This window comes from Vigna radiata, chromosome 4 (genome assembly GCF_000741045.1).
Source record: "Vigna radiata var. radiata cultivar VC1973A chromosome 4, Vradiata_ver6, whole genome shotgun sequence".
Taxonomy (NCBI): domain Eukaryota; kingdom Viridiplantae; phylum Streptophyta; class Magnoliopsida; order Fabales; family Fabaceae; genus Vigna; species Vigna radiata.
Genome location: NC_028354.1, coordinates 5,016,661 through 5,031,476, shown reverse-complemented (window position 1 = coordinate 5,031,476; position 14,816 = coordinate 5,016,661). Strand labels below are relative to the sequence as shown.

General features: G+C 31.2%; 2 protein-coding genes across 2 annotated transcripts; both read left to right on the top strand.

Moving 5' to 3' along the window:
• Positions 1-572: 572 nt before the first annotated feature.
• LOC106759537 (triosephosphate isomerase, cytosolic) lies at positions 573-3,729 on the top strand. Its single transcript, XM_014642750.2, has 9 exons — positions 573-717; positions 1,263-1,338; positions 1,836-1,959; positions 2,186-2,270; positions 2,374-2,506; positions 2,731-2,825; positions 3,036-3,114; positions 3,229-3,311; positions 3,402-3,729. The coding sequence occupies exons 1-9, from the start codon at positions 679-681 to the stop codon at positions 3,447-3,449; spliced, it is 762 nt and encodes a 253-aa protein (XP_014498236.1). The 5' UTR covers positions 573-678; the 3' UTR covers positions 3,450-3,729.
• Positions 3,730-7,765: 4,036 nt separating this feature from the next.
• On the top strand, positions 7,766-10,936 carry LOC106759319 (probable serine/threonine-protein kinase PBL9). Its single transcript, XM_014642436.2, has 6 exons — positions 7,766-8,324; positions 8,796-9,121; positions 9,416-9,551; positions 9,625-9,767; positions 9,855-9,978; positions 10,092-10,936. Exons 1-6 carry the CDS (start codon positions 8,273-8,275, stop codon positions 10,577-10,579), a joined length of 1,269 nt encoding a protein of 422 aa, XP_014497922.1. The 5' UTR covers positions 7,766-8,272; the 3' UTR covers positions 10,580-10,936.
• Positions 10,937-14,816: the final 3,880 nt, after the last annotated feature.

Sequence of the window (14,816 nt, the reverse complement as noted above, 5' to 3'; positions counted from 1 at the left end):
CATACAACTGGCATTTGATTCATGCTGATTGCTTGTTCTTATTGCAAGCATTTATATATCTCAGAAAAGGTAACAATTTTGTAATTTTACTGGCATAGATTGATTTATATCATTATAAGTTAAGTTTTTAATATAATTTAATGCTTTTGTAAAATATCTATTAGATTAAAAATTTCGACCCTAGAAATTATGTCGATAACATTATATATTAATTGAAATATTAAAGATCCTTATTAACAATGTAATAGATAAGAAGATTTATATTTTATGTACCCAATACATAGAACTAATGATAAATTAGTTATATTATATGATGGTTCAATTTAAACAAGACTTTCTATCAATAATTAAAATAATTAAGCTTCACATTTTAGTAGTTAAAATCTACAAAAAAGAAAAAGACTAATTTTGTATTAATTAATTGAGGCCTAAGATAAGTTATGATTCTGGTGTGTGTTAGATCGAATTTACTTAAACCTTTTAATTAAAAGAATTAGTGTTTAAAAGTAGTTAATTAAAAAAAGATGTGCAAGGAAATGCCCTAAAGCATATTCCGTTTGTCCGCGTTATAAAGAGTGATAAGGTTGTGTGGACAGTCACTTTGTGGTGCGTTGTAGAACAAGGGTTTCTCTGTTTCTTCACTTTCTCGTAGGAATCGAAATCAAACCAAACAAAAATATGGGCAGAAAATTCTTCGTCGGTGGAAACTGGAAATGCGTATGTTTCAATCGCCTCTTCATTTTCTGCATCATTTACCTTTTCTTGTATGTGTGATTTTATTTTAATCTTGATAAACGAAATCTCGTTAGTTCTAAACGATCAACTTCGAGAGTTGTTCTAATTTGAAAAGGCTGGGCTCTGAAACTATCTGGGGAATGTAGAACATCTCTAGCTAAACGGATCGGAAGGTTTTAATTTTTGTTTGTAAATCATTTCATGGGTATCACTTTTTTTGTTTCCGATCTAGCCAGTATATAGTAGTAGTGAAACTCTTCGGACTAAGATCCTTGTTCTCTTTGGAGATTTGTAAAAGAAACATGCACTTTGCCATTTTGTGATGATCTTGAAAGTATTTGTGTTGTGTGCATGCTTTATTTGTAATCTGATGACGGCATTTCTAATTGCCCGGTATGCCTTCTTTATATTTTCATGGATCTGTCTTGACAATGTCGTGGGAAGAACTTATTATTGAAACCACTTGTGTTTTGAAATCCTTCAGTGATTCGTCAGCGTAACTGATGTTTGAATTGATTTTGTTGCAGAATGGAACCACTGAGGAGGTGAAGAAGATTGTTACTACTCTGAATGAAGCGAAAGTCCCTGGAGAAGATGTCGTGGGTGAGTCTTATCTAACTTCTTATGGGATTTTCTCTTTTTCTGCCGAACGTTTCATACTTAACACAATCTTGTCAACGATCTATCTGGCTCAAGTTAATTTCACTTTTAATATGAACCATTTTTTGGACCGAGGATTATAATCATAAAACTACTCACTACTTTAAAAAGGTCCTAATTCTGTATCATTTAATTCAGAACCAGTTTTTTTTTTATGTAGTGATGAAGTGGTTTGTTATAACGGGACCTAAATTATTTATTTAGATAGCAGAGACGATGTTTCGTATACTTGTCAGTTGTACAGTACACAATTGCATCATAATTTTTTTTTACCAAAGATATCAAGCACCTGGCTCCCTTGAACCTCTTACAGTTCTTGACTGGTTTCGCATATATCTATTGTTGGTATCTCCACTTATTTCTTTTGCATATATGATCATCCAATTTTTATTGCTTGATGATGATCTTTTGACACGTGCTATTAAATATGTCTTTTACAGAAGTTGTTGTGAGTCCACCTTTTGTGTTCCTTCCCCTTGTAAAAACTTTACTGCGTCCTGATTTCCATGTGGCGGCACAGAACTGTTGGGTTCGCAAAGGTGGTGCTTATACCGGAGAAGTTAGGTACGTTACTTCATTTTTCTTTAATACTTTTCATTTGGTCATGTGCTTTGCATTTAGTTATTTTAGGCTAATGGCTTAGTTATCTTAATTTTCTTCAGTTGAACCATGAAATAGAACTGTCTACTCCTCCCCCTTTGTATTAGAGATTTATAAACAGTGAGGCACGCGTTCTCAAATGTTTTACCCATCTTTTAATAGTTGTAAATTTTTTATTTTGCATTAATAGTGCTGAAATGCTTGTTAATTTGGAAATTCCGTGGGTTATTATTGGTCACTCTGAACGGAGGCAGCTTTTGCAAGAATCAAATGAGGTACAAAGCCTGTTGTCTTTGGTTTACCTTCTTTTGTTATAAATTCTTTTTGAAGTTTAATGACATAAATTATAACACTACCACATGCTTTATCGTCTATCAGTTTGTGGGAGACAAAGTTGCATATGCACTTTCACAAGGTCTGAAAGTTATTGCTTGCATCGGAGAGACTCTTGAACAGCGTGAAGCTGGTACAACAACAGCTGTTGTTTCTGAGCAAACAAAAGCAATTGCCGGTACTCCCGTCCACCCCCCTTCACCCCACTACATATACAAGTTTTAATTTTCTGCATACTCATTAATTTTTGTTTTATTTCTGTGATTTTCTCACAAATATTGTATAAAGGCCTTTGCAGATCTTTTTATAGAACCATTAATAGTTGCTTTAACATATTATCATTGTTCATTGCTTACTTCTGTTATCAATCTATATTTTAGTTGACCTGAATTATGTTTGCAGCTAAAATATCAAACTGGGACAATGTTGTTTTGGCCTACGAGCCAGTCTGGGCCATCGGAACAGGAAAGGTTGCAACACCTGCTCAGGCTCAAGAGGTATGCTAGCCTATGTTTTGTCAATAATACTATTCTTCTAGTGTCACTATACTGATTTTTTTATTTATAAATTTTATTGTTCTTAAATGTTCTAGCTTGTGTAACTCTCTATCTTGTTCTTTGACCTTTTGCCAATGTAGACATTTGATACCCCGTGATTTCCTCCATCTTGTATCTTTTGTAAGATGTTTGTTGGGTGTTTGGCCTTAGGTTCATGCTGCTTTGAGGAAATGGTTTCAGGATAATGTGAGTGCCGAAGTTGCCGCATCTGTAAGAATTATCTATGGAGGTAATCTTGCATGCACTTTACCCTTTCTATTGTATCGTATGTAATTTAGTTGTAGTTGCGTGTGAAAAGAATAAACAGTGAGTTTCTGATCTAACGAACATTCACTAACTGCAGGTTCTGTAAATGGAGGAAACAGCAAAGAATTGGCAGGACAGGCCGATGTTGATGGATTTTTGGTTGGTGGTGCTTCCCTCAAGGTAATTCTTTTTACCCATTGTTTTGGTTGTGTTTGGTTTCAAATTACTTTAACATTTAAGCAACTAACTTTTGTACTTCTCTGTGATTAGCCGGAGTTCGTGGACATCATAAACGCTGCCACCGTGAAGAAGAATTGAAATTCGTAGTTAGGAACTGATATGCTGCCTTTCAAGCTGCTTCGGAAATTACTGTTTGAGTTTTGGTTCTGTGCTTTGTGGCAAATGCTTTCAACTTTGTGTTTAGTACTGCCTAATAAACGCGCGTTCCTGTGATCTCATCCACAGGCGATCCATTGGATTTTGGTTAAATTTCTTAATGCAAATAGTGTAACTACCATAACATTTGGTGGGTAAATAATGTTCAAAACTAGTTAACTGTAGTAAATTTGATTACTACTATTGATGCGGTTGTCAACTATGTTAGGTTCCAATCGTCCCAATGAATTGGATGAAACAAATTAACAGGTAAGAAGCGGTCTAAAAATGGTAGAACCAGTAAGAACTGTCAGATTCGTAGGTTCCATCGTCCAACATCGTTCTCGTTCTGAACTTAGTCCTTGTTTGCCTGACCATCTTTGCTTTGTGACATTCTTATGTCGTGGTTCTTTGATCTCTGTCGAATGCGGGTACGAAAGGATATTTAAATTGAGCGAGTGAATATGTTTCATCATCAAAACTATGTTTCATTCACGCTTATTCAATTTTCATTAACACCAATTTCATCACAGTTTGATAGCTCTCTCAATGATGGTTTATAACAATAAGTTATCAACAATGTTTTCTACTCACAAATTCACAACAATAACAAATTAAACATTCTAATCAATCATTTTGCAAAATTTTCAATCTTGTAAATTTACCCACAGCAAAACAAGCCTAAAAACTCAACTTTCAAATTTTGATTCAAATAAATGACTTCACAGCACAAGGGAATTTTTCAGTCATTTAAATAAATTTTAGAAACAAAACATTTAATTTTTTAGTTTCTTTTAACTTAAAAGGAGGAGTCTACCACTATTCTTTTTTAGAATCACCACATCACTCAAGCTTCTTTTCTATATTGAAATGTTGAGAGTTCTTAAGGAAGTTTTTCTCCCAAGTTTGCTCCAAGAAAAAAGAGAGAGAAGGGTGAATTTTCTATCAGGTGAAGAGAAAGAAAAAACAGATTCACAGAGAAAAAACGAAAGGAAAATGATATTTTAACACCATTTTTTTATATCATTTTGACACTGCACACGTGTCAAAATGTGATTGAACGATTTCAAATTAAAAAAGTTGAGGCAGGAGTATATTTGGAAGAGAAAAACCAAAGTTTGTTTTTTTAATTTGAAATCGTCCAACCACATTTTAACACGTGTGCAGGATCAAAGTGGTGTCAAAAAATGGTGTTAAAATATATTTTCCAAAACGAAATGACCTTTAAACGTGTGAACATCTTCTGCCCTTTTTGGCTTGAAAAGCAATAAATGCTTTGCAAAGGACATGATGACTTTCCTTTATTAATTCACAAGTTTTGATCCCAATGGGCATAGATTGCTACACTTAAAAAGTTAAAAGCCATTGGAGCACAAAGCAAAAATTTAAGAGAAAGAAAGAAAAGTTTAAATTGATTGAATGAGTTTCTTTATGCTCCAAATTTTGTACTTTTTAACAACTTTCTTCAACTCTTCAAAATTTTCTAGCCTACTTGGTTGAATCATTTACTTATTTCACGGTTCACAATTTTTCATTTTTCCTTTTTTGGTTCTCATTTTTTTCAACATATTGCCTAATAATTATATTTTGATTTTGGTTTGGAGGAAAGTCCATTGCAACAACCACCTTTTCACATTTCACATCTATTTATGGCTTCATTGGTAGTAAATTGCACATATCCTTTGATTTAACATTCAAATGACAACTTTATCTAATTATTTACTTATTTTTTATATTTCATTAGTCAACGTCAATTTTTTTTTTTTACCATGAAACTGATATGAAATTTTTACCAACTTTCATAATTACTATGTTGTTAATTGTCAAGTTTATATTTAATAAATTAAAAATCTATTTCTTAACCTATACATTTTTAAATCTATACAACTTTTGACAAATATCTAAATTTAGAAAGTATATTTTCCTTGACCATGAATAATTATTCATCTAAATAAGTTTATTTTATCTTTCTTGTTTTAATTAGTATTTATTTCGAATTTAAGTTTGACAAAATATAGTAAGCTTAATCATCACAATTTAAAAAAAAATGAAATTTTATCATGGTTTTCTTTTTTTTTCAAATAATGACGGTTTTATTCTTAAAAAAACTTCAAATGATGAGAAAATATTTAAATTATATATAAATCTCGACTCTTAAATAATTATTGAAATTGGTAGGACAAAATACAATTCATTGATCAAATTGAAAAAAAAAAGATTCAATTTTTTTGAATTTTATTATTCACTTAATTCATTGCCAAAAAGTAATCACCCACTAATCAAATTAAGCATAAAAGTATTTTATTTAATAGTATTTGAAAGTCTTCCTTTAACATGTGATATAATTCTTAATTACATTAATTGCTTTTATTTTTTACTAATTAAGACTTTGCAAGTTGATTTCCATAATTGTATTACATAAACATATCCTTGTTTTCTTTGTTTATTGTTATTTTCTCCAATTCGTATAATGAGAAAATGAATGAAAGACGACAAAAGGAACTGCAGAGTGTAGATCCGTTTACTCAATTTCTCTTCTGACGTCAAACTGTTAAATCACATCACGTACACCTGTTTTTCTTCCGATTTTGCAGTTCCATGTCACGAGCTTCTTTCGTTTTCATAAATTAATAAAACTATTATTATTTATCCACAAAACTAAATTTAGATAAATATATTATTGTATGTTACTTATATTCAATAATAAGATTATCATGCAGTAAAGTTATCAAATTTTAATAGCTATTTAATATGAAAATTATTGCATATTCACACTGAAAAAGTGGACAATTGTAAAATAATTGACAAATTAAAAAGTCTCTCACACAATTAAAGAAAATACCGTTTTAAAATAAAATTTACAAAAAAAAATTAAAAATGTGGATCAATTAATAGATTTGTGGAGTCTAAGAAAACGACAAAAAAACTTAGAAGTGAATTAAAAAGGATTTGCTACGTGGGAAATAGGATATGATTAATAATTGATTTTTTGAAACTTTTTAACTATAATAAAGGTGTTAAGTGGAATTATTAATTGTTTTATAATTCAATTACGTGATTAATTGAGCATCAGTGCAAATTTATTAAAAAATGAGTTATAATTACATAAAATATTTACTTACTTGAATAATAAAATGAACATTTAAGTGATGGAGCTTATATTTAAAAAAAAAAAAAAAGACTTATAGCTTGAGTGAAAAAGAAGTTCATACATGATGAAATAAAATAGTCACAAGCATTGAGTCTTAGACACTGTTTTGTAGGTCCTAAAATTCACTGTTTTAAAAGTTGTTTTTAAATGTTGAAATAATATTTAGTCATTGGATGGATATATGTGTTAGAGATGATATTAGATTCCAAAAGTAATAATGATAATAAATGTTGAACTCATTGAGAAAATAAAATATTATATAATTTACCCAAAATCTATTCATGTAAATTAAAAAAACGTTAAATATGGATTTGACATCACTAATATGCAAATAATTATAAGAAACTTAACTTGATTTTATCAATTATGATAGATCAAATATCAATATTTGATAAAGACATTTATGATGTGAATCTTTATGAAAATATCAAATGTGATTATTTTGTAAAGATATGATTAAAGATTCATTACTTTAATATAATTTATGGTATTGATAATATTATAGGAAAAATATATATCGTTTAATATGTTTTATTTTACAAATTAGGTCAGTCTTATTTTTTTGGTTGGGAACTAACATTCCGGTGTTTTGTAATTACACATATTTGCTATTATTATTATTATTATTAAAATTATTATTATTATTATTATTATTATATGGACATAGTAATATATTAAAGTCTATTTCTATCTGTAAAGTAGTTGGCCTATAGCCAATTGTTTGTACTATTTGACATCAAGTGTGAGTTTGTGACAATGAAATAAAGTAATTGTAACCACATATTTTATATGGAAAATATGTATTTTATTTGTAAATATTGATTAAAAATATGTAAATTATTTTGCAGCCTCTAATTCAAAGGTGTCATTAATACCTCATTCATTTATTAATGAGCACGTGATCACATCTACCTACTTCTGTAAGGTATAGTTCACTTATTACTATAGTCACCAAACATCTTCCTTGTTTTAAGGAAAAAAATTACATACATGATAACTTGATCATAAAAAAAAAAAAGTAATTGTTTTTCTTGAACAGATTTTGCAGTGGTTCTCAAAACAGAAGCTTTGAATACAGCTTGGTCCATTTGAGTAAGATGGTTTGATAGATGGTGAGACAGGACAGAAACGATGGTGTGTGTAAGCCGTGTATGAGATTGGAACTTAGTATCGTTTGTTTTGGAGAAACTTTGTACTACAGTAGTACACAGTGTCTACGAAAAATGCAAATCATCATCTGATGGCCCATTGAGACCAATAAAACAGGAACATGAGGGGTCCATGCTTCATGCTTCATACTTCATTTTCATACAATGAATGTCATTGTTTCCTCACTCACCACCACCATTCACTACTCACACAACACAATACCTTCTTCTTTTCAACTTTCTCCTTCTTTTCTGTTTCTATTTATTAATTTTCTACTCTACTTCCATCCATCCATTCTTTTACCCCAATCTCCCTTCATTTCTCTCTACCAATGTAAACACGGACATACCCTGTAGCTGCAACTTCTTCATCAGTTTTCTGTCTTTTCAATCTCAATTCCTTCTCTTTACTTGGTATTCAATTTAAGTTTCATGCTTTCTGCAAGATCTTGAGTTATCTAGCCAACATGGGAGTTTGTTTGAGCGCCCAAATTAAAGCTGAAAGCCCGTATAATACTGGTATGTAACTATGTATCTCCCCCTTAATTTTTTTCCCTGTTTAATGTGCCCTGTTTTTTCGTTCACTTAGGTTTCTGTTCTTGTGCTTAAATGCTCATCACTTTTACTTCTGGGTATTCTCGCTCTCTCTTTTTTCTAGTCCAAGTTTTGTCCTTTTGCTTCCCCCTTTGTTTAATTACACTCTCTTGTTCTTGTTCGATGAGCAAATATTAAATCAACTTCGGTTACTCTGGTTTCTAAATTTCAATTTTTGTTTATCTGAATTGATATCCTGTTCTTTCATCTCCTGGTGAGTAGTCTTAAAGCTTAACGTTAACACTCTGAATCTTTTTCTTCACATATACCAATGTGATCCTTGTGTAAACATGACTGAAGATCCAGTTGTATGGCTCGGTCGGTGAATGTTATATTTGATTTGGCATTGGTGAAGTTTAACCAATTGATTGTAATGGCTGTGGTTTGGTTTGGCAGGGTTCAATTCAAAGTATGTGAGTACAGATGGAAATTATCTTGGCAGCACAAACGATAAGGTTTCAGGAAACTCGGTCCCTCTGACTCCTCGGAGTGAGGGTGAGATCTTGCAGTCATCCAATTTGAAGAGCTTTACCTTATCAGAACTTAAGACGGCCACTAGGAATTTCCGTCCAGACAGTGTGTTAGGAGAAGGTGGTTTTGGATCAGTTTTTAAAGGGTGGATTGATGAGAATTCGTTAACTGCTACAAAACCTGGCACTGGTATTGTTATTGCTGTGAAAAGACTTAATCAAGATGGCATCCAGGGTCACAGGGAGTGGTTGGTAAGCTTAATCAAATCCTTTCTTCACACTTCATACTAATTAAGAAACAAATGATGCGGACGTTACACCATAGTGCAATTCATGGTTAATGATTTGAGAAGCAAGCAAATCTTAAGTTGCCTTGTGTCCATGTTCTGCTAAGTTACATGATGATGTTGCTTCGTTACATTTTAGACCTGTTACCATTTCAATACAATCATACAATAGTACTTATGGTTGAAAATAGTGGGAGATTCTTTTTGGTGGGTTAGATTAGATGTGATTGCCTTACTGTGTTTCTGTTTTCTCTTTTAGGCTGAAGTCAACTATCTTGGACAGCTTTCTCATCCTCATCTAGTGAGATTGATTGGGTTTTGCCTGGAAGATGAACACCGCCTTCTCGTCTATGAATTTATGCCTCGTGGAAGCTTGGAAAACCATTTGTTCAGGAGTAAGTTTTCCATCTTCTCTCATAGTCTTAACTTGAGAAATCTGTTTAACACTGGCAATATGTACTGTAACAGGAGGTTCATATTTTCAGCCACTCTCTTGGAGCCTTCGTTTGAAAGTTGCTCTTGATGCTGCCAAAGGGCTTGCCTTTCTACACAGTGCTGAAACAAAAGTGATATATAGAGATTTTAAGACTTCAAATATATTGCTGGATTCGGTATGTGAACTTGTAACTTTTTGTATTCAATATGTAGAAGCTATTTGCATATCAGATCTGGAATAAGTATGTTGTTTGATCACACAGAATTACAATGCAAAACTTTCTGATTTTGGGCTGGCAAAGGATGGACCAACGGGTGACAAAAGCCATGTCTCCACCAGGGTAATGGGAACCTACGGATATGCAGCTCCTGAATATCTAGCCACAGGTACTGCTGGTTTTATGACACCAAACAAACCATTTCATGACCTTTTCCATTTCTGAATTTGTTAAGTTATTCCAGATTCAGCTGTTTGGTTAATGGCTAAATTATTACTGTAGGTCATCTTACTGCCAAGAGTGATGTCTATAGTTTTGGAGTTGTCCTGCTAGAAATGTTATCTGGAAAGAGGGCAGTTGACAAGAATAGACCATCTGGACAACACAATTTGGTGGAATGGGCTAAACCATACCTGGCAAACAAACGTAAAATATTTCGTGTGTTGGACACACGGCTTGAAGGACAATATTCAACGGATGATGCCTATAAAGTGGCCAACCTTGGCTTGCGGTGCCTGTCAATAGATTCCAAGTTCAGGCCAAACATGGATGAAGTGGTGAGAACATTGGAGCAGCTGCAGGTTCCTAATGCAAATGGAGGCAATCAAAATCCTTCTCGTGTTAGAAGAAGAAGTGCTGATGTAAGTAGAGGGTATCAAAATCCTTCTGTTAATGGATCTCGAGTTCGTAGAAGAAGTGCTGATGACATTAGCCGCATGGAGACTCCCTCTGCTTATCCCAGGCCCTCTGCATCCCCTCTCTATACATAACATGACATTGCAAACACAGCCTTCAAACTTAACACGATGCTGCTTCTGTTCTTGTCCATGAGCTCATGCACCTGTGTAGCTATTACACTGTAAATATCATATTTCACTCATTACATTATTCAGCTATCGCCCATTGTTAGTCCACCACCATTAGTATTACTCTTTTTCTTAGATCTGTGAAAGCGAAAGTGTGTGTAACTACTATTAAACTAGATGGGAAGACAGATACATTTGTATGATGTTCATTTTTGTTGTCTATATTAGGGTGTTATGGTTTCCTATTGTATTTTGTAACACCTCATTGTCTTGTAGGACTTCTACATCAAATATACGAAATACATAGAAAAGCTTGTGCTATATCCTGTTCCACTTTCTTGTGAATGACTCAGCTGTATCAATGAAATGATGAAATTTTGCAATGAATACTGAAGCAATTTGGCTATAATCAATGAATTGCGCAAGAAGACAAGGACATAAATCTACGCGTTTCCACTTCAAAAAGCATAATTATATATAGAAGCAACTTTTTTCTGGGATGCAGTTTACTGCATGTTGTGTTACTTGTGTCATTACAGTAAGTGACAGTAAAACCTTAATCAAATCGTCCTCCTATAAAGTCTAGAATGTTGGCCCACTTAAGAAGATAACGTTGCAGAATGTTTGAATTATTGTGAAACCGTACTACAAATAACCTTTTTAATTGTGTTCCCACTTGATGACCAAAATGTCAAAGCTGTACTTGATTCATGGTTTTTGATGGTGAATCATAAGAAGCCTCTCTGTCTATGTCTACGTCCAGAGCAATTGCTGTGACTACTTACTCACTCTTTCTATCTTTTAAATAAATCAATTTTCAGTGTCCAACTTGAACTTCTTATCTGCCATTTTAGGTATCAACCTTTTAAAAATGTCTGAATGACATGTTTGGGCCAGTAAAGTGTAATTTCATTTACTAAAAAGTTTTGTTCAAATTTAGTGCCTTGACTTATTAAGTCAGTACAAAATTTTCTTTTGTTAGTTTTCTTGTTCAATATTTTGATAATATTTTTTTAAAATATTTTAACATCCCTTATTTGTTCGTGTTAAATATTTATGATTATTATTATTGATTATGAAATAATTTTAAATCAATTATAAAATACACAAATGATATTAAAATATTATAAAAAAATGTTATCATTATTTTTTTTTACATGAAATGTATCAAAGTTTTAGGATTCGTAATGTGAAATTATTCAAAATGTTTAACCGTCAATCAAATTAAATGATATTTATTGAATTTGTGCACACTACATTAAGATTTTGAAGAATGTTTTCTTTTGAAATTTTGTAAATGTACATAGAATAAAATGTTAGTATTGAAAATGATTTATATTCATGTTTTTCTTAATTTCACTGTTGAAAATGAAGAAAAAGAATTCTTAGCTTTAAAGAAATTCCTTGGTTGGAAGAATCATTGTCATTGCTAAGGTTGCAATTTTAGACCCTGTTAGGATTGCTTAGGTCCACCTTATTAAATAATATAAAAACGTGGGCCCAATATCATCAGCCCTAATTATGTAACCATATTTTAATATCCTCGTACCTTGCAATATTGATAATATCTAATAATATAGATTGAATTTCTAAATTCATTTTAATTAGATTAAATCTAGTTTACACTGTGTTTTAAAATTGAAGTTAATTTTATATCTTAATTGTACTGAACTTGGTTATATGAATTCAATCCTAATTGATTAAATCTGAATTTGATTTAGATTCTGCTGGATCATCTTATACAAGTTTCATTAGATTTAATTTTATTTAAATTCGATAATCCGAGTTTGACCCAGTGCAACCTAGCTTTAAGATAGTTTTATTAAACTTAAAATTTAACCTGGTTTGGTTGAATCTTGCATAGCTTATTTTTAAGACTATCTGAGTTAAGTTTAACCTATAATAATCTTGTCTATCATAAAGTTTTATCTAATCTTTCAGAGTTTGAATTGACATGTACTCACCTAAATTTATAATTTTGAAATTTTAAAACACTAATCCAAATCTAATTAAATAGATTTAACTTCAAATTAAAAAAAGTATGGATTTATATTTAAAATAACTTGCTTATAATAAATTGAATAGTTATAAATTAAAGTAAAAAAATTCAACTTTTTTTTCTCCTTCCTGTTATTATTTACCCTCTATTTCAGCTATATCCCCACTACAAGCAAAAGACTTATTTTAAAAGATAATTATTTAAAACTATCAACAAAAGAATTTTTTCTCTTGTATTTGAGATAAATATTTGAATTCTTCATATGATTTGTAGTGAATCTGTCTTCTGTAAGGATAGTATAAATTTAAGTATTTGTGGGTTAATCATTGAAATATAAGATTTAATCAGACTTAAACTGCTAACTTTATGAATTTCAAAATATCAGCAGGGTTACAGTTTTGTTTTTTGTGTTTAATAATTGTATGAGAATGATCAACTTCTATTCTAATAAATAAAGTAATTATCATTAAAAAAAATGTTTTCAAATGGACAGGGAAAAAGAAAATTTAATTTTAAAGTTGGCTATTTGATTGTTCTAAAAACCTTAATTTATATCAAATTTACTGATTTTATTTATAGTATTATAAGTTATTTGATGAACTCCTATATTATTATTTTCAGAGCATTAAAGTTAATAAATAGAAGTGTGCTACTGGATATATATATATATATATATATATATATATATATATATATATATATATATATATATATATATATATATATATATATATATATATATATANTATATATATATATATATATATATATTACCACTCAAGTTTTATAAAAAAAGAACAAAACCTCAGGAATGAACAAAAGAACTTAATCCAATTCTGACAATAATATCCACTTCCACTAAGTACAAATTTTATTTGATTTTTTTAGCAGAGATGATAATGAAAATGATATAGCTATAAGTACCAAATTTGTGTCATGACTTTTTTTTATATGTATATATACATATATTTTCTCATCGTACATGTACGTACAAAATATATATATATATATATAGATTAGAAATAATAAACACATAAATCAATTTTGTATCAATGAATCTACTCTAACAAATTAATAAGGATTCAAGTTAACTACAAACATAATTATCACAAAAAAAAAAATAGATAAAATATGTGATTCTTTTAAATATTAAATTATTTTGGAATTAGAGTGAATGGGTATTTGTTTGGTATGACAAGATTGCAGGGCAATGATATTATCTGATATCTATGCAAAGGCAATATGTAGGTCTCCTTCGTTAGGTCTATTCAGAAGGTATGATTCTCTTCACTTTCCTTGTATTGTACTCAGTCGTTACAAATCTCTCTCGTTTCCCAAAAGCTCTTTTCTTCGAAAAGTGTTTTCCCCATTATAATATTATTATATTATTTATGAGATGATATTTATGAGATAACAAGATAAGGGACCACTGAATATCAGTCAGCACCGTGGTGGAATTGTTTTGACCATATGATACGCGTAATGAGTTCATATAAAGTTCATGTAGAAAAACTATTTTCTCTCTCGTAGGACCTTCACTCCTTCGTCCTTCTCCACGAACCTTAGCTAGCTCTATGACTATCACGCTGTAATAGACTCTCCATAGCCTTTATAGACCCAAAATGATGGTCCCTCATACAAACATATATAAGATAGTACAAAAGTACACTTCTGTAGCAGCTTTGAAATTGACAGCTACCAGCTTATCTTAGATATTGCATCATCTAATTCAGCTTTTTACAACAGATAGTCTGATTCACTATCACCAATTAATCACAAGCCATACCCTATGAATCATTCCTCACCGTAATTCCACTAAAACGCTCTTTTCTCCCTTTATTTACTCTCATGCCACTGGTTCATTTTCAATTCATTGTTCTATACTCAGTTTCTTATCTAGTTATGTCAATCCTCACAAGACCACTTCGTACGGTTTTCTTCCCTACATTAATTAATGAACATCTTAGGGTTTTAAGGTAACTTCTGCATGCAATCTTCAATGTTCAGTCATCATAATTAATGCATAAACCAAAAAGGCCAGAACCTAGCTACCCCCACCTGAACTCTATCTATACCCTCGGAATTTCATTTCATTTTCACTTATCTATCCTAAGCTCCGGTCTCTTTCAATACTCAGATCAAACAACTCAGTAAGCAAATTAATACATGAATTTAATCCACATTTAATAGAATAGTGCTGCA